This window comes from Gymnoscopelus braueri, assembly GCF_963280865.1.
Source record: "Gymnoscopelus braueri genome assembly, chromosome: 20".
NCBI classification, from domain to species: Eukaryota; Metazoa; Chordata; class Actinopteri; order Myctophiformes; family Myctophidae; genus Gymnoscopelus; species Gymnoscopelus braueri.
In genome coordinates this window covers 10,163,661-10,187,396 of record NC_137622.1, presented here as the reverse complement: position 1 = coordinate 10,187,396, position 23,736 = coordinate 10,163,661, and the positions used below count along the sequence as shown (strand labels likewise).

The following is a 23,736-nucleotide window of genomic DNA, read 5'->3' as shown; positions in this document are numbered from 1 at the left end:
CCCCCCCCCCCCCCTACCCGTTTGTATGATGTTTACTGTACATATTTTTTTCTCTTTTTTTTTCAAATCCTCTTAACAGACCTTGTATTGAACTGTACTTCCCTGTAATGTGGTTAACATACATTTTTAATTGGTAAATGTTTATATTATCAAACATAAATATCAAACATATCAGACAGTCTACATTTCCCAAAAGGAAATGCATGTGAATTCAGCCTGACCAGAAGCAGGGATTAACCCATTAACCTGAAGCCGATTCCGAAACTTATGTTACTATGTCAGTGGTTCTCAAAAAAATTCGTGTCAAGGACCCCCAAAATGTATATGTATTTGGCCAAGGACCCCCATCTCAAAATATTTTGTCCCAGGGACCCCCAGAAGCAAAGATTTGAGTTACAAATGTTCGCTTGAAAAAATATATATTCAAAGATTTGCACACATTTTTACGATTTCTCAAAAAATAGGAGATCTACAAGCTCGAGCTTGTAGATCTGCTATTTTTGAATAGCCAAAGTGTAAAATAATGCTTTTTAGCTCAAATCAAAAAGTGACACAGATGCGTTCCAGGTCTTGGAATGGATTAAACATATCCCCACCAGCCATAAAAATGAATGACCAGAGGCGTGGACCCCCCCCCCCCCCCCAATCCTCCCCAGTAAATCCAACCCTGCCTGTTGTCATTGAATACTGACCTCTATTTTGACGTCCACCTCTCCACCCTCTTTGACAAACTCCAGATAGGTCTCTCTGTTGATTTCCGGTCTGTTGTCATTGATGTCGGTCAACGTGATCTCCAGCACCGTCGAGCCCGTCTTGTTGTCCATGTCTCTGGCCTGCAGGGTGACCGAATACAGAGAGGTGACCTCCCGGTCAACCAACCTGCTGTTTGCCACGTACACCTCGCCCGTGTCTGGACGCACATCGAAATACTTGAGTCTGAAAGGCAGGCGTAAAACAATAGGCATGTAACGACTTCTCGTAACTCGATTCAAACTGGTGACAATTTAAATGGATTTAATCAAAAAATGTATCACGATGCAAACAGCAGAGGGCGCGTAAAAAAAAGAGAGGAAAATGCAGGATCTTTGTAAGAGATTATTATAATTTTTTTAGTTTTCAGTCATCTGCCACTGTATTGAAAAGAGAAAACACAGTATTGTAAAAAAAAATAATAATAATAATTAAGAACAAAATACTGGATTTGTGTAAGAATTCAGCGATTGACCAATCAGAATCAAGTATTCGGCTATAAAGTAGCCTGACAGCGCGTCGCGGGTTCGAGTCCCGATCCCGACGGCCTTTGCTGCATGTCACCCCCCATCTCTCTCCCCATTTCCTGTCAGCCTACTATCCTATCCTATCAATAAAGGCATAAAAGCCAAAAAATAAATAGCTAAAAAGAAAAGAATCAAGCATTCAACCAAGCCGTGTAATAAGCAAAGATAATCGCGAATACCTCAAATAATTATGATTAGGCGATTACAGTATGTAATAATTGTGACAGGCCTAAGCATGGCTACATTTACAGAAACCATAATGTTACAGTATATAAAGGATAGTCATACATAGTGTCTGGGAGCAGTCTGTAGATCAGTTTGCCTTCATCCATTGTGTCAGGATCCTCTGCCTGAAAAAGATATGACCCTTTGTGAATGTCAATACTGTCCAAAATTACTCCCTGTTCCTTGCACATGTTTCTACATGGGTGTGACCCTGTACATACTAATATAGTTTTTTTTTTATATTGTTGCTGTCGGTCAGAAGCCTTGAATCTCCATATTTCAACTCTTTGTTTTTTCGTAAAATAACGCCCGACTTCGTCAAACTACAGTGTGACACACGACAGTAGCATAAATAGCAGATCTGCAAGCTCACAACTTGTAGATGTAGTATTTTTTGCTATTTTTAAGTGTAAGTGAAAGTGTTTAAGTCTGTGGGTTTTATGAATATTTAACCAATGAAAAGAGCTTGTGACTAAATAATAACCGAATACAAACCATATATTATGTTTTCACATACAGTATATGTCGTGCAAATCACAGAGCATACCTTACAAGCTTGGGATTGAATTTACCATTACATTCGAATAATACACAGAATAATCCTCTAGAATTTCTTATAAAACCTTTCTTTATGGGAAGCAGCAGTCAATAATGTCAAGGTGACTGCAGCTAAAATACTACAGATTGACAAGTAACAACTTACAGTAATGTTAGCAACTTCTGTGCCATTTGGACTGTGCTCCTTAACACTTATCAAATACGACTCCTGTGGGAATTTGGGGCTGATGTCGTTGACGTCTTTGATCTTGATGGTGACAGTAGCGGTAGAGCGGAAGGTACTGTTTTGTGCGTCTTCTGCGATCACCTGTACCGCAAGGCAAAAGAAACCAGGAAATAGCATCATCGTCACCAACAGCACAACTTCTTCTTTTTTCCTTTACCCCTTTTTCTCCCCAATTTAGTCGTTATGCCAATTGATTCCTCCCCACACACATTTCTCTATTGTCACTGCTGTCACATCCTACTGACTCACCTGCCAGTGAGGAGCGCCCACCGGGAGGACGTAGAGCCTCCGTCCTACTCCTCCCGCCCAACACTCCCTGTTGACAGGTGCCGCCCCCCAGCCCTTAGGAATACATGCACCCTCCCCCGCCCGGGCCAATTGTGTTTGTGTAAAACCAGTGGTTCTCAAACTTTTTCACAGTCCAAAATCATTTTCAGGTTTTTTGCTTGACACCTCAATTCTGCCATCTGTGCTTACCTGAATCACCATCTCTTTTTTTGTCTCGAAATCCAGTAACTGCGAGTTTTTGACCACGAGCTGAACAACGCTCTCTGAAAAGGCAAGCGTGGGACCCACAGAAAACACGTCCTTATCAGGTCCGTCAATGCTCAGTTTGATTTCTGCCTGTTTCCCCTGCAAACACCAGAAAGGTCATCCGCTATTAAACATAATCCAGGTTTCATTACTTTAATGGTTTTGTTTTGGAAAGCTGTGGTTTCCCAACTTCCCAACATACAAGGGATCTATAGAAATATATCCCAATGAGTGAGCATGAGGAGTGATTAATCGGAATCTTAAAAGATAAGGCATAAAATGGTAGCCTGTTTATAGTGCCTTGTACTGTCTGTCTCCGCACCCTGAGCGAAGTCCACCCGAATTTCTCACAGAGATTGTCTGTAATAAATCTCGATAAACAGATATGCACTGCTTCCACAGGCTTGAGGGTTTACAGTAAATAGCATTGGCATTTTCCAATTAATAATCTGAGAGAGGTTTAATAAGTACTGAAATGAAGAGTGTGTCCTTGACCTTATCCACTGTGGTACTGGTGTACATGTACTCAAGTAAGTACAGTACTGTACTTAAGTACAATTTTGAGGTATTTTTTACTTCACTGGAGTATTTTCAATACTTTTACTTCTACTCCACTGAATCTCAGAGGCAAATATTGTACTTTTACACCACTACAATTATTTGGAAATAACTCATTCCCTGCCACTGACGTAATAAACGTAATTATTCCCGTTTACCAATGCTGCCACTGACGTAAAAAACGTAGTTTTCTTTTTTCTATTTTTTTTTCTTCTAATTTGACCCAAAGACCAAGGAGATATGATTTTTCGAAGATCTAGACTCCCATCCACTTCCTTGTTAACTTAAAACTTAAAAATTCTGTATCTCGGCTCCTGAGTACCTTTTTTTTTTCGATGAAAAATCTCTGGCAGTTGGCAAACGCGGCCAGCAATAATTGTGGCAGTGAATGAGTAAGTTACTTGTTACTTTGTATATTTTTATGATTATTACAAAACATACATTATTAAACCACTTCTGGCCTATATATACTTCGACTATTTGAAAATAGCCGATCTGCAAGTTGCATTGCAACGCGTAGTTGTGAGCTTGTAGATCGGTTATTTTCAAAAGATTTGTATACATTTGAATCCTTGTGAAATGGGACATTCTGCATAATGAATACTTTTACTTTTGGTAACTATATTTCGATGCCAATACATTTCCCTTGAATAATGGACTATTACTTGTATATCTACATTGCAGTATTGATACTTTTACTTAAGTACAAAAAGATTGAGTACTATTTCCATCACTGACCTCATCCAAGTCTTTGACTGTCATGTTGATGGGAATATTGCCTAGCGAGTGCTCAAAGACCTCTCCTGTGAAGGTATCCACCGGTACGGATGTTTCACCACACATGTATGTTTCATCACACATGTAAAACATAGGGTATTGGTCATTTATGTCTTTAATGGTGATCTCTACGTCGGCAAAGGCACTGGCGTTAACACCATGGATGTTTAGATTGGTCTCCATAGCCTAGGGGAATAGAACACAATTACAAATAGGATTAAATTACAATTACGTTAGAATTACAATTACAAGCACAAGCACTGTATCATTACAATTTAGCAGACGCTCTTAAAACTGCAAGAGTGGAGTAAGCAGCATGAACCCTGGTCAAATTATAGAATGATTTGTAAATTAACCTGTGCAAACAAGTGGGTCATTTTATGTATTGTATTATTGATAGGATGAACCCGTTGAGTGCACCATGTCATTTCCGAGGGCGTTTGACAGTAACAAATGAAAATAGACTCTGCTATCTGATGGAAACATCAGTGTCAGACAGTGGTGGAAAGTAACTAAGTACATTTACTTAGTACTGTACTTAAGTAAATGAGGTACTTTTACTTTACTAGAGTATTTCCAATTGTCTATACTTTTACTTCTACTCCACTACATCTCAGAAATCTTTAGTTACTAGTTACTTTGCAGATATAAATTATTACATTATAAAACATACATTAACCACTTTAGTACTATTTTATACCTAGGCTATTTGAAAATAGCCGATCTGCAAGCTCACAACGCGTCGCATCTGTGAGCTTGCAGATCTGCTATTTTCAAATATACTAAACTAAAGTTAAATTGTATATCTTTTGTGAGTGGCAAATGTTTCACAACACCCACTCCATGAATTTCACCCCCGAAAGCCTTTTATAAACTATTTTCTATTGAAACGGCCAGGGTGTCATTCCCGCGAAAATGACGTCATCCGGCCGGAAAACAGAGAAAAAATGAGACCAATGAATGAAGACCGTCTGAAACAGCAGTTTCTAAACTGCAGCATACACATCCTGAAACTACCATACGTAGTACAGTATATCTGGGAGGGAGCCAGGGAGACATACAAATTGGGGAAACTAAAATAAAAATCTAAGTTGTACCTTGACAGTCAGAGTGACGGTGTTGCCAACAACTTCCCGGTCTATGTCAGAATTGACAGATATATCTCCATCACTTTCTGAGATGCGGAACAACCCGGAAACCGTTGCAGCTGCGAAAACAATGCCAACGTCAACGATTCATCCAGTAACATCATTCATTCATCCCCCCATCTATCCTTTGATTCAGTCATTCATTCATTCATTCATTCACTCACACATTCATCACCTGTCATTCATCTTTGTACTTTTCATCTTTCATCCATTTAACCACTTGAACCCCAGCATCCATACTCTAGGGGGAAACATTAGCCAAAAATAGCAGATCTGACTACTGTAGATCGGCTATTTTTGGCGTAGAGATTTGGTGTAGATGGGGAAAAAGCAGTCCAAGTCCAGTTGCAACTAAGGTTTGTTTAAGATTATAGGGTTTAAGTGGTTAAATTGCTGTACAAAAACAGGTAACTGCAAATGTTACTGTTGTTGAGGCTCACATGCAATGCTGTAGGTGATGCGGTCGTTGATTCCTGTGTCCTGGTCTAAGGCCAACACTTTAAATAAAGACAGGCCCTGGCAATACAAAAATAAACCAGTCAGTTGAAAAAGTCTACAATTTACACACAAATGGCTACTAAATGCACAGTTACTAAAGTGCAGGTAGGCTAAACGATTTCATGTTGTTCCAGAATTCACAGCAAGTGTTCTTGACTTTATGAGTGCAATAATACATAAATAAATAAACGTCCTGTATATGTATACTCAGGTGGTAGGTTATCAGTCCACCATTTTAGGAGCTAAACTTATCACAATGCTCAATTTACCTTTACTGTCAGTTAGACCATAACCATTAGATATATTTGTTTAGCGCATGCTTGATGATGTTCAAACCATAGATAAAAAGTAGGTTCAAACATAATAATTAACATAGTCGTTGCTTTCACTTCCCATGGTGAAAAATAGTCAAGTGCACTTTGTTATACTCACAAAGTACTACTCATTTTGTTTTCTTGAATCTTTATGTTTTTGTTTGTATACCTGTTTTTATTGTTTATATCGTTTTGTGTTTCTTATTTGTATGCCTCAATGTATTTATTGTAGTATAAGTCCAAAGTTAATGAGACCTTGTATAGCCCTCTAGGGTTTTTTTTCTGTCTCTGCTTGCACAATCTTCATGTCATTATTTTTCTGTTGTTGATTTTTACCAGGTTGCAAAACCTGGTCTACATCTACACTCGCTAGTCCTGACTTTTGCGTCACTTTTTCCGCATTGGCTGGTCTTTTAGCCAATGAGGGCTCAATGTCCTCTCAGAATCTGGGATCTAGAGACGACCCACAATACTGTGTTTGGCCACTGTATGTAACTCTATGGTAAGTGGCGCTGTTGCTAAATGTCCTCTCAGAATATGGGATCTAAAAACGTTGCCATGTTTAGTGAGAGAAATAAGCAACCACATGGGATCTAAAAACGTTGCCATGTTTAGTGAAAGAAACAAGTAACCTGGTACAATATGACTGTGTCATATCGTGTTTTTTTAAAGAAAGAAAAAGTAAAGACTCCTCCTCATCATCAAGAAGTCCTCATATACGTGGTGATGATAAAGATGTATCTTGACTACTTCCTCCACCACTAGTACAGGCTTTGGGGTTGACTTACCACGCGGGAGTGCTCTGGGACCGAGGCTGTGTAAGGTAGTCGTATAAACTGTGGGTCAAGGTCCGGCACGTCTATGACCGTGATGAAGCCAAAGGCGACGTTTGACTGGAACACATGCTCTCCGTTGTTCATACCTCCACCGTCCTGTTGTGGGACATGAAAAGACACAGTATAGCGTATAGCCCAAGGTTACAGGGTAATGCGACAGGAATCTGTCCATTTTATTGATTGATCCTTGCATCCCCCTTCTTCTTCTTCCCTTTCTTTTTTATGGAAATAACAAAAAACACTGTTTTACACCTGTAAACCTGTGATGTGACAATAAAGTTGATTTTGATTCTGATCATCAACATAACAGGACCACTGCTCTTCTTAATCTGCTGTCTGAGATTGAAAAACCAAACCCTACACAAATTGCAGTGTAGAGTAGCCTACTTGAATACATTTACGAGAGACTGCCAGACACATGGAAGTATCATATTGGTTAATACTTAACCAAGCCTAATATGCTTTTATGATATTAATATGCTATGACACTTTTGCCTAGCTCTACTCTCCTAACACTGCTGCATCATTGTGCCTTATTGCCCATGTCCTAAGCCAATCAGAACGCTTGTTACATTCAAAATCATTTCTGCCCAAGTCAAAAAGTTGACTTAAAGTCATTTTATGCCTGAGGACATCGGCAACAAGGCAGTATGAATCAGCCGTGTTAGGAGAGTAGATGTGACTTAGGCAATTATGCTACAAGGCTAGCGATGTGATGCGTTATTTGGGTCTACAGTAGGCTATGCTACACTGTCTCAGTGTGTGTGCAATGACTGTGGTTGGAATGCACATATTTGAGAGAACATTAACTGGCCTAGCCCTAAGGATAATGAATTCTCTGAAGAAACCTGTGGAAAGACAGGAGGGGAAATTTAGTATGCTATATAATATATCCTTTGGTAAGAAAAATACTTACCGTTGCGTTTATCTTTATTCGGTAGAAAGTGCTCAGACCGGTGTAATTTAGGCTTCCTGCTAATGTGACGTCACCGCTAATCCTATCGATGGCAAACAGACGCATTCCATCACCTGTGACATCAATGACCTAGAAATCATAGTGTAAAAGCAGTTTTAGCCGAGTTCCCTCAGTGGTGGAAAAAGTACTCAAATGTTTTACTTAAGTAAAAGTATCAATACTGCAAACATGTAAAAGTCCGGAATTCAAAATTTACTTGAGTAAAAGTACAAAAGTATTGGTATCAAAATGTACTTAAAGTACCAAAAGTAAAAGTACTAAAATGTTTGAAAATAGCAGATCTACAAGCTCACAACGCGTTGCGATGCGACGCGTTGTGAGCTTGTAGATCGGCTATTTTAAAATAACCTAGGTATAAAATAGGACTACAGTGGTTAATGTGTGTTTTATAATGTAATAATTTATATCTGCAAAGTAACTAGTAACTAAAGTTTTCAAATAATTGTAGTTAAAGTACAATATTTGCCTCTGAGATGTAGTGGAGTAGAAGTAAAAGTATAGACAATCGGAAATACTCCAGTAAAGTAAAAGTACCTCAAAATTGTACTTAAGTACAGTACTTGAGTAAATGTACTTAGTTACTTTACACCACTGCATCTGATAATGTGTCTGGTAATAAATACTGTCACCTCGTCAATGTGGTATCTCACAACAGAAGCAAGTGAGTCGTCAGCATCACGGGCAATTACTGTAAACAGAATCGTTCCCACGGCTGCATTCTGATCAATGGGAGGGAAAGAAAAGAATGGAAAAAAGTGTTAAATAAATAGGAAGGAATGGATGCTTTACAGCAGTGGTTCTCAACCTGGGGGTCGGGATGACAGTGAAGTGACAATTTAAGGACTTTTAAGACCTTTTTAATACTTCAAAAAGCAAGAAAAGAAAAAGACCGTTACCACATCAAAGGTAATCAACAAACTATACTTTAAAAACTGGTCAAACATTGGACAAATTGTCAAATAATATAAGAAAGAGGCAAATAGTGTGAAAATAGCCGATCTACAAGCTCACAACGCCTCGCTTTGTAGATCTACTATTTTCACAATATTTATTATATATTTAAAAATATATATATTAATATTTATTTTATTTATCTGTGGAACAGAGTCAAACTAAATGTAATGCCTTGACTCAAATATAATTATTTTCGGGGGGTCCCCAGTTCAAATATGATTATTTTGGGGGGTTACGGCCTGAAAAGGTTGAGAACCACTGCTTTACAGCAGGTAAATTTAGCTCAGATTGCGACGGCAGTGGCTCAGGAGGTGGCAGTGGCATCGGGGAATCCTAAGTTGCTTGCCTTACAGTCTTGCCTACATTGGGGTCCCAGAAATAAATCAAATGGTTATCAAATGGGCGTTTGTGAACTAATGCATATACAACTAGGTTGAGAATCATTGGTGTACAGTACACTGTACACAATACATTGATCCATTCCTGCAGAAGAATCAAATTAATAGGCAAAATATTTATTAAGTTAAAGCTGCTCAACTTACTTCTTCCACATCCTTGTTGTATGCAGCTTCCTGAAACATGGGCTTGTTGTCGTTGGCATCTATTAATATTATGGTTACTTCTCTGCTGATCTGAAAGGGAGAGCATAGTGGAGTGACATTCAGTAAACGGCAAAATAATATGAAATGCAAAAAGCTGGTATGCTCACTTACTGTATTCTATCGGCACTTATACTGTATCTTTACACTTACTGAATTCTCCATATCATCAGAGACAGTAACTCCAAGTTTCAAGTATGGTGCATCGGGTGGCAGGGCCTAGAGCAATGAACAACACAGCAGTTTAAAAGTTTGGGCAACTCAGGACACCAGGGCTTGAATACCAGTGACGTTACGGGAATTAGGTACGTGAACAACAATTACAGTATACGTCTACTGTATGCCTTTATCTGACCAGCTCTGACCACAGAGTTTCTCTCCGCTGCATTGTGATAGCCAAAATCTTGTGTTCTGATTATTCAAAATCTACATTGGGTTAATTGAGCCATGACAATTATCAAATAAGAAAAGCTCACATTACACATTACAGGAATATGAAACTGAAAAGACTCTGTCTAGGCCCTTAAACTTTAAAAGGACGACTTCACCCATTTTCAACCTATCTTCATATAATTGGTCCTCACTAATGCTCATTATAAAATGGTACCATTTTTGTCTACTGTTGTGGACAGTTCAGAAACCCGCCTACCAGTGACCAGTGATTAGGGAATCCAAGCTAATAGAAACTGCAGGATTTCTATTCCTGGAAAGCTAGCATGCTATAATGGAAGCCATTGTTCTTGCATAAATATAAAAATCAAAATAGTTTTTTTTTTATCTTGTTTGAAAAAAAGAATCTGCAACGATGACACTGGTAGGCGGGTTTCTGAAGTGTCCGCAGCCCTCCTATGAGACACAGACCAAGTAGAAAAAGTAGTAGTACTTCTACTTCAGTTGAGTATTAAAACAATTCAGAAACGCTTCTACTACCTCTCAAAGATTGTACTTCAACCCCACTGCAATTATTTGACAGCTTTAGTTACTGTAAGGACATATTTCTGAGGTGGGATGCAAGTGCAGGTTTCAATTGTTTAAATAAAAGTCCAAGCAGAAGAAGTATACGTCCAAAAGACAAAAAGGTAGTCACAGGAAAGGTTCAGTTCAGCAACGAACAATCAATCAATATAACAGTACACAGAACCGTGTGATGAGGCTTTTAAACTAACGCCAAGAGAACAGAAACAATACTGCCTGGAAGAGAGGGTGCATAAAGGAGTGACACAATGAGGGATAGGTGAGTGATGTGTGGAGTGACTGGGTCTGATTGGCTGTGGTGAAGAAGTAGGATGAGTAAGACAGGTGAGGGCAGAGGCTAGTTAATTCACCTTATTCCTGACCACGCCCACTGTGGGCCTGGCCATGCCCACTGTGGGCTTGGCCAGGTAGGGGAGGTGGGGAGCCCATAGAGTTAAAAATAATAGAGAGGGCACCGGAAATCCCCTCCCATCCACTTGCATTGAGTTGCTCACCCAGCACATGGGCCGAAATCCCCCCTTCTTCCGGGTTGTGAAATGGGGCCTATTTGGGGTTTCTGCGACACGTTATGTGTCACGGAGGTGACACGTTTTGCATCACCTCCATGCGCAACCCCGTGCGCAAGCTCGTGAGTCGAGCCCATTGGTCGAAACCGTTTTTGCTCGTTCGTGACAGTGGCCCGAGGCCGTTTTAAACTGCACTACCTATGAATTACCAGCATGTCCAATGCGCTTCAATGCAACCTCTGGGCTCAGCGGGCTTGGGGGAGCTCCATATCAATGAGTTCCTGTTTACCAGTGTTGCCATGTCTGCTTATATTTGGTGATATGAACAGATATTGAATGAAGCAGCACACAGAGAAAAACTCAATGGCGCCCCTGTAAGAGGCAATGGCGGCGGAGAAGCTCAGGACTAAGGTAGAATGAGGGTTTGGTCATGGTCGTTACAGTTTATAGTTACTTTTTGATTTAGATTTTTATGAAACATACATTAAATACAATTTTATACTTCGGCTATTTGAAAAAAGTCAATTTGTCAAAAGGTTTGTCAAAGGTTTGACATTTTTTGAAAGATTTGAGAAACAAAATGTACTTTTACTTTGGTACTTTAAGTATGTATATCAACATACAGGCTTTTAACTTGTAACAGACTCAACAGAGGTAACATATATATATTTTTTAAGTGTACTGTAGTTCTTCCACCACTGGCTAGTTTCATGAAAAAGATCCATTGTTTAGCGAAATTCACAAATGACATGTTGGACAAAGCTGTGCTGTACCTCTCTGTCAAGCTTGGTCTTGACTGTTACCAGTCCAGTTGCTGTGTTAACATTAAAATAGATTACACTGGCACCATATATGCCATAAGTCAATGGGTCGTTTTCAGGATCGGTTGCTCTTATAGCAAATGCAAGTCCATCTATAGAGAACAACAGGGAGCAAAGTAATGTCAATGTCAAGTGTTAAATACTATAGTATATTCCCATAGCAATTATTGCCATAGGGTGTCTGTTCACTAACAGGGGTCTCCCCATCTCTCCAGCTTTTTAGTAAAGAGAAAATACAATTTCCTGTAGGGATACCAATTTTATCCAATCAGGAAAGAGAACTCATGCAGGATACAGGATAAAACAAGTGAAATTGGAAGTGATGAAACAAAACAAAAAAGATCAGATACAATTATATTTCAAAGATTATAAAATGTAAGATGATAAATAATTTTGTTGATAAATGATTGAATACAATTTGTATGCCGAACTTAAAGTGTATTTTCTGTTTACTAAAGAGCTGGAGAGATGGGGATACCCTAGTTAATGAACAAAGACTCCATAGCAATGATTACTATTGGAGCTTTACATTTTTAATAAAATATTTTTTATTGTTTTGTTTTTACAAAAACATATCAATTTAAATGACTGCATTCCATTGTTCAAATCAACCAGCAATAGGAAAACGTATTTATCTACCTATGGGGACATCCTCACGCACACGTTCAACTCCATTTAGGATAGAAGGACTGAGATTTGCTGGAGGGAAAAAGAAAGTTAAATGTTATGTTCTGCTATAAATACACAAAAAAGGGTAGGCCTAATATTGTTAGCTGAATATACTCACCATTGCTGAGGCTAATAAGGCATAACAGTAGGATGCTTCTTGTAAGTATCCCCATTTCTACCACAGAGACTAAAGGGGAAAAACACGTGTTAACTTCACCACTAAAGACTTTTTTCATACAACCTCATCGCTTGTGGAGAATCAGTTCTATCAGTCTGTCTATTATGTGTTCGACACAGCATCTTAGGTAGGGCGTTCCAAAGCTTAGGGGCCCGAACTGGAAAAGCCCTTCCACCCTTTGTGATGAGCTGGGGTGTGGGAGTCTCCAGGAGGGATATGAATTATTATATGCTGCTATTTAGCTAATAGCTGTAACTTTCCTCTTTCCTGCGCAAGCTCTCAAAATTTGTGTCAGATCCTGTGTCTAGGTGAGACATGACCTTTGACACAATCTAAATGTCTCAATACAAAATACAACCACCACAATTATATAAGTTATATTGTATTTACATACTCTACCATACAGATTGGACAAAATAAATTTGTATTCATTAATATATTGTTGTTATGTTAAGTATTTATTAATCATGCAACTTAAATTTCACATTGCTCATATTACATTAGGAATAGTTTTCATCATATCTGACTTGTTTTCCTTGTTTCTTTCTCTATTCTTTGCCCCTTTCTTATAACTGCAAATGATGGGAGCAAAGTATTTCACCCACTTTTTAATAAAGTTGAATCTGAATCATTACGGAGCACAAAATTGAAATGTTGTACACACAATGCACCTCTTTGTTCATGAGTCAATAGAAATGGGCCTAAAATGTAAAACAAGGCATGTGCCGTACCCAGTTCTCCCAAAAGACCCAGGACCAGTTCTGTTAAGTACCCTCTCTTTGGTCATTTGGGAATTCAGAGTGCTCGGAGCATCCCCGTACAAACATTCAGAGAACTGTGCTCTGTCAGCACCCAGAGCGCATACTGGCTGCTCTTACAGAAAAGCCAGGTTATCCGAGCATCTGTACCGTGGTGACAACAATGACGGAGTAAGTACAATGCAATGGCTGTGGCTTGGTGGCACTCAGGACCAGTGGTGTAAAGTAACTAAGTACATTTACTCAAGTACTGTACTTAAGTACAATTGTGAGATACTTTTACTTTACTGGAGTATTTCCAATCGTCTATACTTTTACTTCTACTCCACTACATCTCAGAGGCAAATATTGTACTTTTACTCCACTACAATTATTTGAAAACTTTAGTTACTAGTTACTTTGCAGATATAAATTATTACATTCTAAAACATACATTATCCACTTTAGCCCTATTTCATACCTAGTCTATTTGAAAATAGCCGATCTACAAGCTCACAACGCGTCGCATCGCGACGCGTTGTGAGCTTGTAGATCTGCTATTTTCAAACATTTTAGTACTTTTACTTTTGGTACTTTTGTACTTTTACTCAAGCAACATTTTGAACACAGGCCTTTTACTTGTAACAGAGTATTTTTATATTGTGGTATTGATACTTAATACCACAATATAATCGTATAATCGTATTGTAATCGTATCAGCTGATCTGAGGCCGCATGTTCTGGACACTCGGGTGAAGAGAGGGGCGGAACTGTCAACTGATCACCATCTGGTGGTGAGTTGGTTCAGATGGCGGGGGAAGCCTCTGGACAGACCTGGCAAACCCAAGCGTGTAGTGCGGGTGAACTGGGAACGTTTGGAGGAGACCTCTGTTCGGAAGGAATTTAACTCCCACCTCCGGCGGGACTTCTCTGGCATCCCTGTGGAGGTTGGGGGCATTGAACAGGAATGGGCAATGTTCAAAGCCTCTATTGCTAAAGCTGCGGCTGTGAGCTGTGGTCAGAAGGTCTTAGGTGCCTCAAGGGGCGGTAACCCTCGAACACCCTGGTGGACAGCGGTGGTCAGGGAAGCCGTCCGACTGAAGAAGGAGGCCTATCGGGGTATGATATCCCAGGGGACTCCAGAGGCAGTTGCAAGGTACCGACAGGCCCGAAGGGCGGCAGCCACAGCTGTGACGGAGGCTAAGCAGCGGGTGTGGGAGGAGTTCGGGGAATCCATGGAGAAGGACTTTCGGGCGGCACCAAAGTTGTTCTGGACGACCATACGGCACCTCAGGAGGGGAAAGCGGGGAACCATCCAAGCTGTATACAGCAAGGATGGGGCTCTGCTGACTTCAAGTGAGGAAGTCGTAGGGAGGTGGAAGGAACACTTTGAGGAACTCCTAAACCCAATGACATCAGACCCACCCTCCCTGACAGGAGCAGAGCCTGAGGATGATGGGGGATCGGCGTCAATCTCCCGGAAGGAAGTCACTGAGGTAGTTAAACAACTCCACAGTGGCAAAGCTCCGGGGGTTGATGAGATTCGTCCAGAAATGCTGAAGGCTCTGGGTGTTGAGGGGCTGTCTTGGTTGATACGTCTTTGCAACATCGCGTGGAAGTCTGGGACAGTACCGAGGGAGTGGCAGACTGGGGTGGTGGTCCCACTTTTCAAAAAGGGGGACCAGAGGTTGTGTGCCAATTACAGAGGTATCACATTACTCAGCCTCCCTGGGAAAGTTTATGCCAAGGTACTGGAAAGGAGGGTCCGGCCGATAGTCGAACCTCAGATTCAAGAGGAGCAATGTGGTTTCCGTCCTGGTCGTGGAACAACTGACCAACTCTTTACTCTGGCAGGGATCCTGGAGAGGGCCTGGGAGTATGCATATCCGGTCTACATGTGTTTTGTGGATTTGGAGAAGGCATATGACCGGGTCCCCCGGGAGTTTCTGTGGGAGGTGCTGCGGGAATATGGGATGAGGGGGACCTTGTTGAGGGCCATCCAATCTCTGTACGCCCAAAGCGAGAGCTGTGTCCGTGTGCTCGGCAGTAAGTCGGATTATTTTCCAGTGGGGGTTGGTCTCAGACAGGGCTGCGCCTTGTCACCTATCCTGTTTGTGATTTTCATGGACAGGATCTCGAGGCGAAGTCGTGGCGGAGAGGGTATACGGTTCGGTGAGCTAAGGGTTGCGTCACTGCTTTTTGCGGATGATGTGGTCCTGATGGCACCATCGGTCCGGGACCTTCAGCTCTCACTGGATCGGTTCGCAGTCGAGTGTGCGTCGGCTGGGATGAAAATCAGCATCTCCAAATCTGAGGCCATGGTTCTCAGCAGGAAACCGGTGGATTGTGCAGTCCGGGTAGGGAATGAGGCTTTGCCCCAGGTGAAGGAGTTTAAGTATCTCGGGGTCTTGTTCACGAGTGAGGGGAGGACGGAGCAGGAGATCAGCCGGAGAATCGGAGCAGCAGGAGCGGTATTGCAGTCGCTGTACCGCACTGTGGTGACGAAAAGAGAGCTGAGCCAGAAGGCAAAGCTCTCGGTCTTCCGAGCAATCTTCGTTCCTACTCTCACCTATGGTCATGAAGTGTGGGTCATGACCGAAAGAATAAGGTCGCGGGTACAAGCGGCCGAAATGAGTTTTCTCAGACGGGTGGCTGGCATCTCCCTTAGAGATAGGGTGAGAAGTTCGGTCACCCGGGAGAGACTCGGAGTAGAGTCGCTGCTCCTTCGCTTGGAAAGGAGCCAGCTTAGGTGGTTCGGGCATCTAGTACGGATGCCTCCCAAGCGTCTCCCTAGGGAGGTCCTCGCTGCACGTCCCACTGGGAGGAGACCCCGGGGCAGACCAAGGACCAGATGGGCGGATTACATCTCCACACTGGCCTGGGAACGCCTCGGGATCCCCCAGGAGGAAGTTGCTAATGTTGCTCAGGAGAGGAAGGTCTGGAGCTCTCTGCTGGAACTGTTGCCCCCGCGACCCGACTCCGGATAAGCGGTTGAAGATGGATGGATGGATGGTATTGATACTTTTACTTCAGTAAAAAATTAGAGTACTTTTTCCACCACTGCCCCTAGACAGTGTTCAGCAGATATCTACGTGCAACAAAACAGGTGTCATGTTTATACATGGGATTAATTAACGCACTGCACTTTACCCTCTGCGCTTGGCGGGTGGGTGTGCCAGTAGGTTACAAGAGCAGTGACAGCACATAAATGAGTAGGGAGGAATTAAATGGTACTAAATTGGGGAGAAAAATGGGGTAAAAATGATTGGCTACTCTGCTGTTTTTTCTCACCGTCATTCACTGAATTAATGTTGAAAAGGTATGGAAAAACAGTCTTGAAATGAAAGTCTCTTGAAACTTGCAAAGCATTGGTAATTCAGCTTTGTGAAAACCACAGAGCCATTAATTTTCACTAAAATGACTGGATTACTGTACTACAAGCTGGACAAGCCATTGAATTTCATATTGAAGCGGGATCTTGATGACACAGTGCAGTTTAACAATCATCACTCATTTACTTTAAATGATTGGTGAATGTATTTATATTTAAGCAGACGCAAACCTACAGTATGTGATAGACGACAGGTGTGTAGGACAAAAGGGAAGTCCAACTGCACACAAAGAAAGCTACCACAAACATAGGCTATGTTGTCCTGATGAATGTTTATTTTATGAATTTCTTTTGTCTTCAGTGTTCGAAATAAATAAACAATCAAATAACAATCAAATCAAAGTCTAAGGACTAGCTAAAGATAGAAAAAAATTGCCTACACAAACTCTGAAAAGAATGTCTACATTTACGTACAATATGTGGCCAAATTTGTGAATAGACAATGGCACTGGTATGGTGCCTTTAATCTATTCCAATCTATGTCATTCCTTCTACAATTTGGCAGAGCTGTAGTTAGAGGTGCAAGGTGATATTTTTTGTTAAAATGTGTGTTAAATAGCTCTATATTCTAATAGCAATCATTGCTATATAGAGTTTTTCCAGTAACAGGGGTCTTCCCATCTCTCCAGCTCTTTGGAAACGTGATTATACAAATAAGTGAACGCTGATAAATGGGTACTCTCTTGATTGGCTAGAAATTGGCAACCCACCTGGAATATGTATTTTCTGTTTATTAAAGAGCTGGAGAGACGGGGAGACCCCTACTGAACAAACACTCGGTAGCTATGACAGAGTGATAGCACAATACGTTTTGTTCGAAACAATACAACTTACACTACCTTTAACTAAAACACCACACTTTACATCTACGAAAAGAATTACATTTGCTCTTAACACTTACCATAACAACTTAATTTAACTCCAGAATAAAAAGGAGCAGCAGAGATACTGAACAGACAACATGGACAACACTCACCAGACAGCACTCACAACGGCACTTCTCCTACGAGTGATGGAGACCTTTGCCTGCTGCTGTCTGGTGTTTATCATCTCCCAGCTGTAAATGTGAATGATTAACACACACTGCTAACAACACAGCTTCAACATTCTGCCTATGTGTGTGTGTCTGTGTGTCGGTGTATGTCTGTTTGTCTGTGTGTGTGTGTAGGTGAGTGTATGCGTGTCTGCCAATGTGTGGTGTGTGTGTGTGTGTCTGTCTGCCAATGTGTGTGTGTGTGTGTGTGTGTGTGTGTGTGTGTGTGTGTGTGTGTGTGTGTGTGTGTGTGTGTGTGTGTGTAAAGAAGCCACACCAAAGCTGCTTACTGACGATGACGTGCGATCTCTGCTCCTGAAGCCGGACAGATACACACTAACAAACTATTCCACCTATTATTCATGACAGAGCTAAAGACCCAGACCCATCACTGAGACACAGCATGGCAGTGTGCCAAGTTGGGTCACTGTGCGGCCAGCACCCTCATACCAGCGCCAGCTCTATTGTCTGAACGGGGGCCTCCATTGTCATGGCTACCAGTAGTCGCCTCTCTTCCGCTGAAGAGGGGCGTGATGTGTTGTGACAGGGTAGCATTATAAAACGTAATTTATAGGCTACTTTGTAGCTGTAGATGGTGCAAAAATAATGGATTTAGCTAATTGTTAGTTTGAAAATTAGTCGTTTTTCACCGACGTGAGGAAGTATAAATTAGGCTCTGTGTCTAATCAGAACTGAGCAGTGGACTGAAGGCTTCTCAGCAAGTATAAATCTGTTCACTCACTAATGAGCTCTTCCCGATAAGCCCCCTGTGCCCCCCCTTTGGCCTGTACTTGTAATTATAGGACACCAATCAAAGGATTTTCTTTTCGAGTATCAACTGGGCTTCATTCATCCACCATCACATTTTTTGCCTCTAAACAAAAGCAGTGGTCTACACTTCTTTCTTTGTTCTTTGCTGTGACTGAAGACATGCGACAATATGTTTCTGTTGCCATTAAATGGAGCCACAGACACGAATGGTGTCTGAAAACTAATTTGTATGAACCAACAGACATTAAGACCAAACTGTCAGTTTGATTTACATTTACATTTATATATATATACTTAGCCAAATATTAGGAGGAAATCAGTCTTGCTGACGATCATCGGAATAGCTTTAAAATAATTAAGGCCTGCCAGTAAAACATGACCAAAGGAGAAAGCTTATTGCCATTCAGGTTATCTTTCAGTCTAATAAAATAGAATAGACCATATTATGCTGCTCTTTGTCACATGATTCTTATATGATCACACAAGATCTGTTAAAAAAATTAATGAATCTGGCATTAATCTGCCATAGGAATATCTGCTTCTCAGGCAAGATGTTCACTACAATTGAATTCCTCAGGACACTTGCAGTAGATGACAGGGAGTTGCCAAGAATCTGTACCTTATCTTATCCTTTTAGACTTTGGTTTATAATTGACAGAACATGTCACCACACTCGATAATAAAACAATATAAAAGCTATTCCAGTAAATAGAAGCATAAGTTTCAGGTCTTGAGCACAAATCACACACACACACATTTTCAACTGCATGTAAAACAGTGAGATAGTCTCTTCAGACAAATCGCTGACAAATAAACTCATCATTATCTGCATAGCAACAACAATAATAGCAACACGGGGCTATTTCAGACTAAAGGTAAAGGTTTTTTTTATCATACCTCCACCTACCCCACCCACATTCATACTGTACCTCCACCTACCCCACCCACATAAGGATCCCTTGCAAACCCTGCTAACAGATGACACACACTATATGGTGTCTGCATCATGGAATCAGTCATGTAATGACAGAGAGACAAGAATATTGTCATGCCTGACATCATTCCCATAGTTAACCCATAGCCGCTGAAATAAATAATTTATAGCCTAATAAAAAAAAAACATTGTTTTACAATGTAGGTTTGTAGGCATACAACATCATGCAACATGTGGACTTGAACACAACAGCTCAAAATTAAACTAAAGCCCAAAAAAGGTTGATTTTGACTCTGGGCTTTTCTCATCCTCGCCAGACCTATAGCTGGACCTATAATGGAGTTGGTCTGACTCTGTAGCCTAACTTGTCCCCACAAAAGTAGACCCTCTCTATGTGCCCCACAGAATTAGACGAATGAAACTTAGCACACAGCCCACACTAGCATTTTAGCACATCATTGGTGATGTTTAGGCATTGTCCAATACATATGCATAGCACTGTAGTAATGTGAACTGATGAAGGGAGCAATTCTCAGATTAGATAACTGTTAACTGCTATTGTTTAGCAAACTGTCTGAAGCTCAGGGAAGTCACAACCTATGATACATATGATAATAATCAAAGGCCACCAGTTGTAGTTGATCTATGTTTGTTTCTTTTGTCAATGTCTGGTGGTGTGTGGTGTTATTAGCCCACGTTAGTTTTTCCGTTTTCAGCACCCTCTGGTGGTGAGTGATGGACACATCGTGGACAGAGATATAGTAGTAGGCTATACAGATACACACTGTAGATAGACAGACAGCTTAATTACAATAGTTTTGCATCACTTCACAGGCTAGCTGAACTATTCATTATTACTAATATCATCATGCATCCATTAACATCCAACGCCCAGAGATATTTGGTTTAACATTTTCAAAATGTTCTTTATTTATTAATCTAATCTAATTAATCTAATAATGTAGATATCATGTATTAAGTATCTATGTATTATAAGTAATAATTGGTTTAAGTTATAATACAGTAGTAGTTTCCAGAATGCAACTGATATGAAGGCTTGCTACGACCGCAGTTTTGAGAGGCATCGTCCCCCTTTGTCTGTCCATTACGGTAAAAATGGCAGTATGCAGGGTTGCCATGTCCGCTTATTCTAAGCGACTTGAATACAAGACAGGTGGGCACTAGGGACATCTGCGCACCATATTTTTGGGATGACTGGGCACCTGGACGAGTGGGCACCTGGGGAGGTGGGCACCACGACAACTTGGCACTAGGGTCATGTGGGCACCTGGACGAGTGGGCACTTGGGTGGAGATAACTGGGCACCTGGACGAGTGGGCACCTGGAGAGGTGGGCACCAGGACAACAAGACCATCTGGGCACGAGGGACATGTGGGCACCTGGATGAATGGGCACTTGTGGCTATAACTGGGTACCTGGGCAAGTGGGCACCTGAATTAGGATTCGTGAAGTGTTTTTTAACTTTACATAGCATACTGCTTTGTTGTTGGTATAAGTGTTATTTAACCCAGTGTTCTTTAAAAATAGTAGTCTACTCAGGTCAAAAGTACATTATAACAAAGTTTCAAAATACAAGAGTGTATTTGCCAGAATAGAAGCTGTTAAAAAAAAAAAGAACAAATTGTGACAATGGTAAAATACCCAAAATAATTAAGGATACCAGCAGCCATACCAGCAAAGGTCTAGATAGCCTATGGATTAATACGGAGGAATAAAAGACGCCACACACGCTGCATGTAGTTCACATGACACTGACTGGATCTCACGAGTGAGCAAGCTGTGATCTCTTTATTAGAACCAGCTGTAGTAGCCTACAACCCCTACTGATTGTGATTGACAGATGGCATTGATATGACGTCAGCATAAAAGCATTCAAGAAATCAATGGTTCACAACAGTTCAACACCCCCACTTCAACTTATACTGACAAAACCTTTTGACATACATTTACAACTTTTTTTTCTTTTCTTTTCAATTTCACTTTAACCTTGAACACCAAAAATAAAATACACAAACTTTTCAATCATGACCTTTGTTACAGGTTTGGTTAAAATTATCAGCCACCATTTCTGTTGAACAGTGGTATTTTATTGTATTAACTAGAGAACAGTGGTATTTCTATTTTATTGTATTAACTCGAGAACAGTGGCTTCGGCTTCTATTTCAGCGCGCTAACTTTCCAGGAAGATAATGTCTCACTAGCTTCTCAATGGAATCGCCATTGTGATGTCGTTGGTAGGCATGTTTGAAAACACTATTTGAATGCATTTCTTGTCTTTACTGTCATTTGATTCACATGTGTGCAATATTACTATCATCAACAAGCCCAGTGACCTTAAAAATGCATGATATTGCTGTATATTTCATAACATAACATACACATTTAAGCCATATGTTTGCTTCACAAGTAGGCTACAGACAGAAGAGTGTATTCAGGGATGACCGAGCTGGGTGTGGGGTACACTTAGCATTTCTCTTTGTTTTACCTGGGAGACAGAAGGTCTGGGCATCCCCCTTCCTGTCCCATACAGTTGCAAATGTGTTGGGCAGGGGGTGGGGGCTCACCTTTGAAGGCTGATACACCCACACATGTACCTCTTCTTTAGATCTCAATGTGACAACTGCTATATAGATTGTACTGAAATGTAAGCTTGTGTGTCACTCAGAGGCCGAGGGGCTGACTTGTAGGCTTGCTCTTACTTAAGTTCACCGTTTCTTTTGAAGGTTAAACGCAGGGAGACCATGTGCTTAAGTTCACGATCGATAACACACCAAAGAAAAACAACTACCTGCAGATGGATTCATGTTTTGTACCACAATATAGGTAGGCTATAGTCCTATACTATTTACTTATTTACTATTTTTATTTAATGTTAAGACATTTATCCTTGAATGATTAGGATTATTAAGTGTTAAATTGAACGGTTATTAACATTTTGCTTATAATTTTTTAATGGATAATTTACTGTGGGCAAGACCTGTGGGCAAGTAGAACATGACCTGTACTTGTGCCCCTGTGGGCAAGTAGAACATGACCTGTACCCCTGATTTATATATTTATAATATTACAATATATATTATATATATATATATATATATATATATATATATATATATATATATATATATATATATATATATATATATATATATATATACATATATATATATATATATATACATATATATATATACATATACATATACATATACATATACATATACATATACATATATATATATATATATATAATATTTTCTTTGAAACAATGAGAATCGTGTGAGAATCGTGATCTCAATTCTTATGGAGGAAAATCGTGATTCACATTTGAGCAAGAATCGTGCAGCACTACTTCACGATCGATAACACACCAAAGAAAACCAACTACTTCAGAAGGGTCTCAACAAACTGCGCAGCTCTAAACGAAAATCCCCAGGGAGAAGTTTGCGGAAGTCACCTGCCACACTTGGACAGTATTCAATAATGTTTCCATTACTAACTTCAGATGGAACAAAATGATATTTGATGTCAACATGTTTACACCTTTGGCGACACACAGGATTCTTTGATAATGCAATTGCCCCTTGGTAGTCCTCAAAGATTGTTACTGGTGCATAATCATTTCCATTGTTCATTCCTTTTAATAACTGCATAAGATAAAAACTTTCCTGTGTAGCTGCCAATGCCATATATAATTGTATATTGTATATATTTTGTGCACACTTCACATTCATGCATCACAATTAGATGCATCAGTTTTGCCTTTAATTGCCATACCCTCAGTGACATTTTGCAATTTCAACACATCTTCGTAGTTACAGTGACCTATAATTTCGTGCCATGTTTTGATATCAAAACACCCATGACATTCATCAACATTTTCATCATTAAGTGTGTTTAAATAAAACAATCTATCGTACACCGTAATGTCAAATGTCGTACCGTTCTCGTGAATCAGCTCGTTCTGTCCTTCTTTGAATATGACTGTGGGGCTCCTTTGGTCGTCGGCTCGTCGCTGCTTTGACCGAGAAAATGTCTTGGGGAAAGGATGGGACGTACAGCGCCCCCGTCAGCATCGTCTCCACCTCTCGACCCGTATTGTCTTTCAGCCAAAGTTTTGCAGCACCTCTCTTCAGCGCTATGCCAGAGGCCCTCACTCCATCAGCCAGTCTTTGAATTTGTTCATGTCGGTCACTATGTGCGATGTACCACCGGTGTCG

The 23,736-nt window shown here is 40.6% G+C and overlaps 1 protein-coding gene across 1 annotated transcript in view; it reads right to left on the bottom strand.

The window, feature by feature from the left end:
- The window catches only part of cdhr2 (cadherin related family member 2), a gene marked incomplete at both ends in the record, with an annotated part of 38,016 nt that extends 19,734 nt beyond the window's left edge, over positions 1–18,282 (bottom strand). Inside the window, 15 exons of the mRNA XM_080416563.1 lie at positions 693–936; positions 1,566–1,627; positions 2,206–2,367; positions 2,764–2,919; positions 4,117–4,341; positions 5,253–5,362; positions 5,744–5,819; positions 6,904–7,047; positions 7,868–7,996; positions 9,424–9,513; positions 9,634–9,699; positions 10,647–10,671; positions 17,734–17,814; positions 18,068–18,105; positions 18,241–18,282. Coding sequence (XP_080272689.1) covers positions 693–936; positions 1,566–1,627; positions 2,206–2,367; positions 2,764–2,919; positions 4,117–4,341; positions 5,253–5,362; positions 5,744–5,819; positions 6,904–7,047; positions 7,868–7,996; positions 9,424–9,513; positions 9,634–9,699; positions 10,647–10,671; positions 17,734–17,814; positions 18,068–18,105; positions 18,241–18,282 — 1,650 coding nt within the window. The remainder of the gene's footprint in view (positions 1–692; positions 937–1,565; positions 1,628–2,205; positions 2,368–2,763; positions 2,920–4,116; positions 4,342–5,252; positions 5,363–5,743; positions 5,820–6,903; positions 7,048–7,867; positions 7,997–9,423; positions 9,514–9,633; positions 9,700–10,646; positions 10,672–17,733; positions 17,815–18,067; positions 18,106–18,240) is intronic.
- Between the last annotated feature and the right edge of the window lie 5,454 nt (positions 18,283–23,736).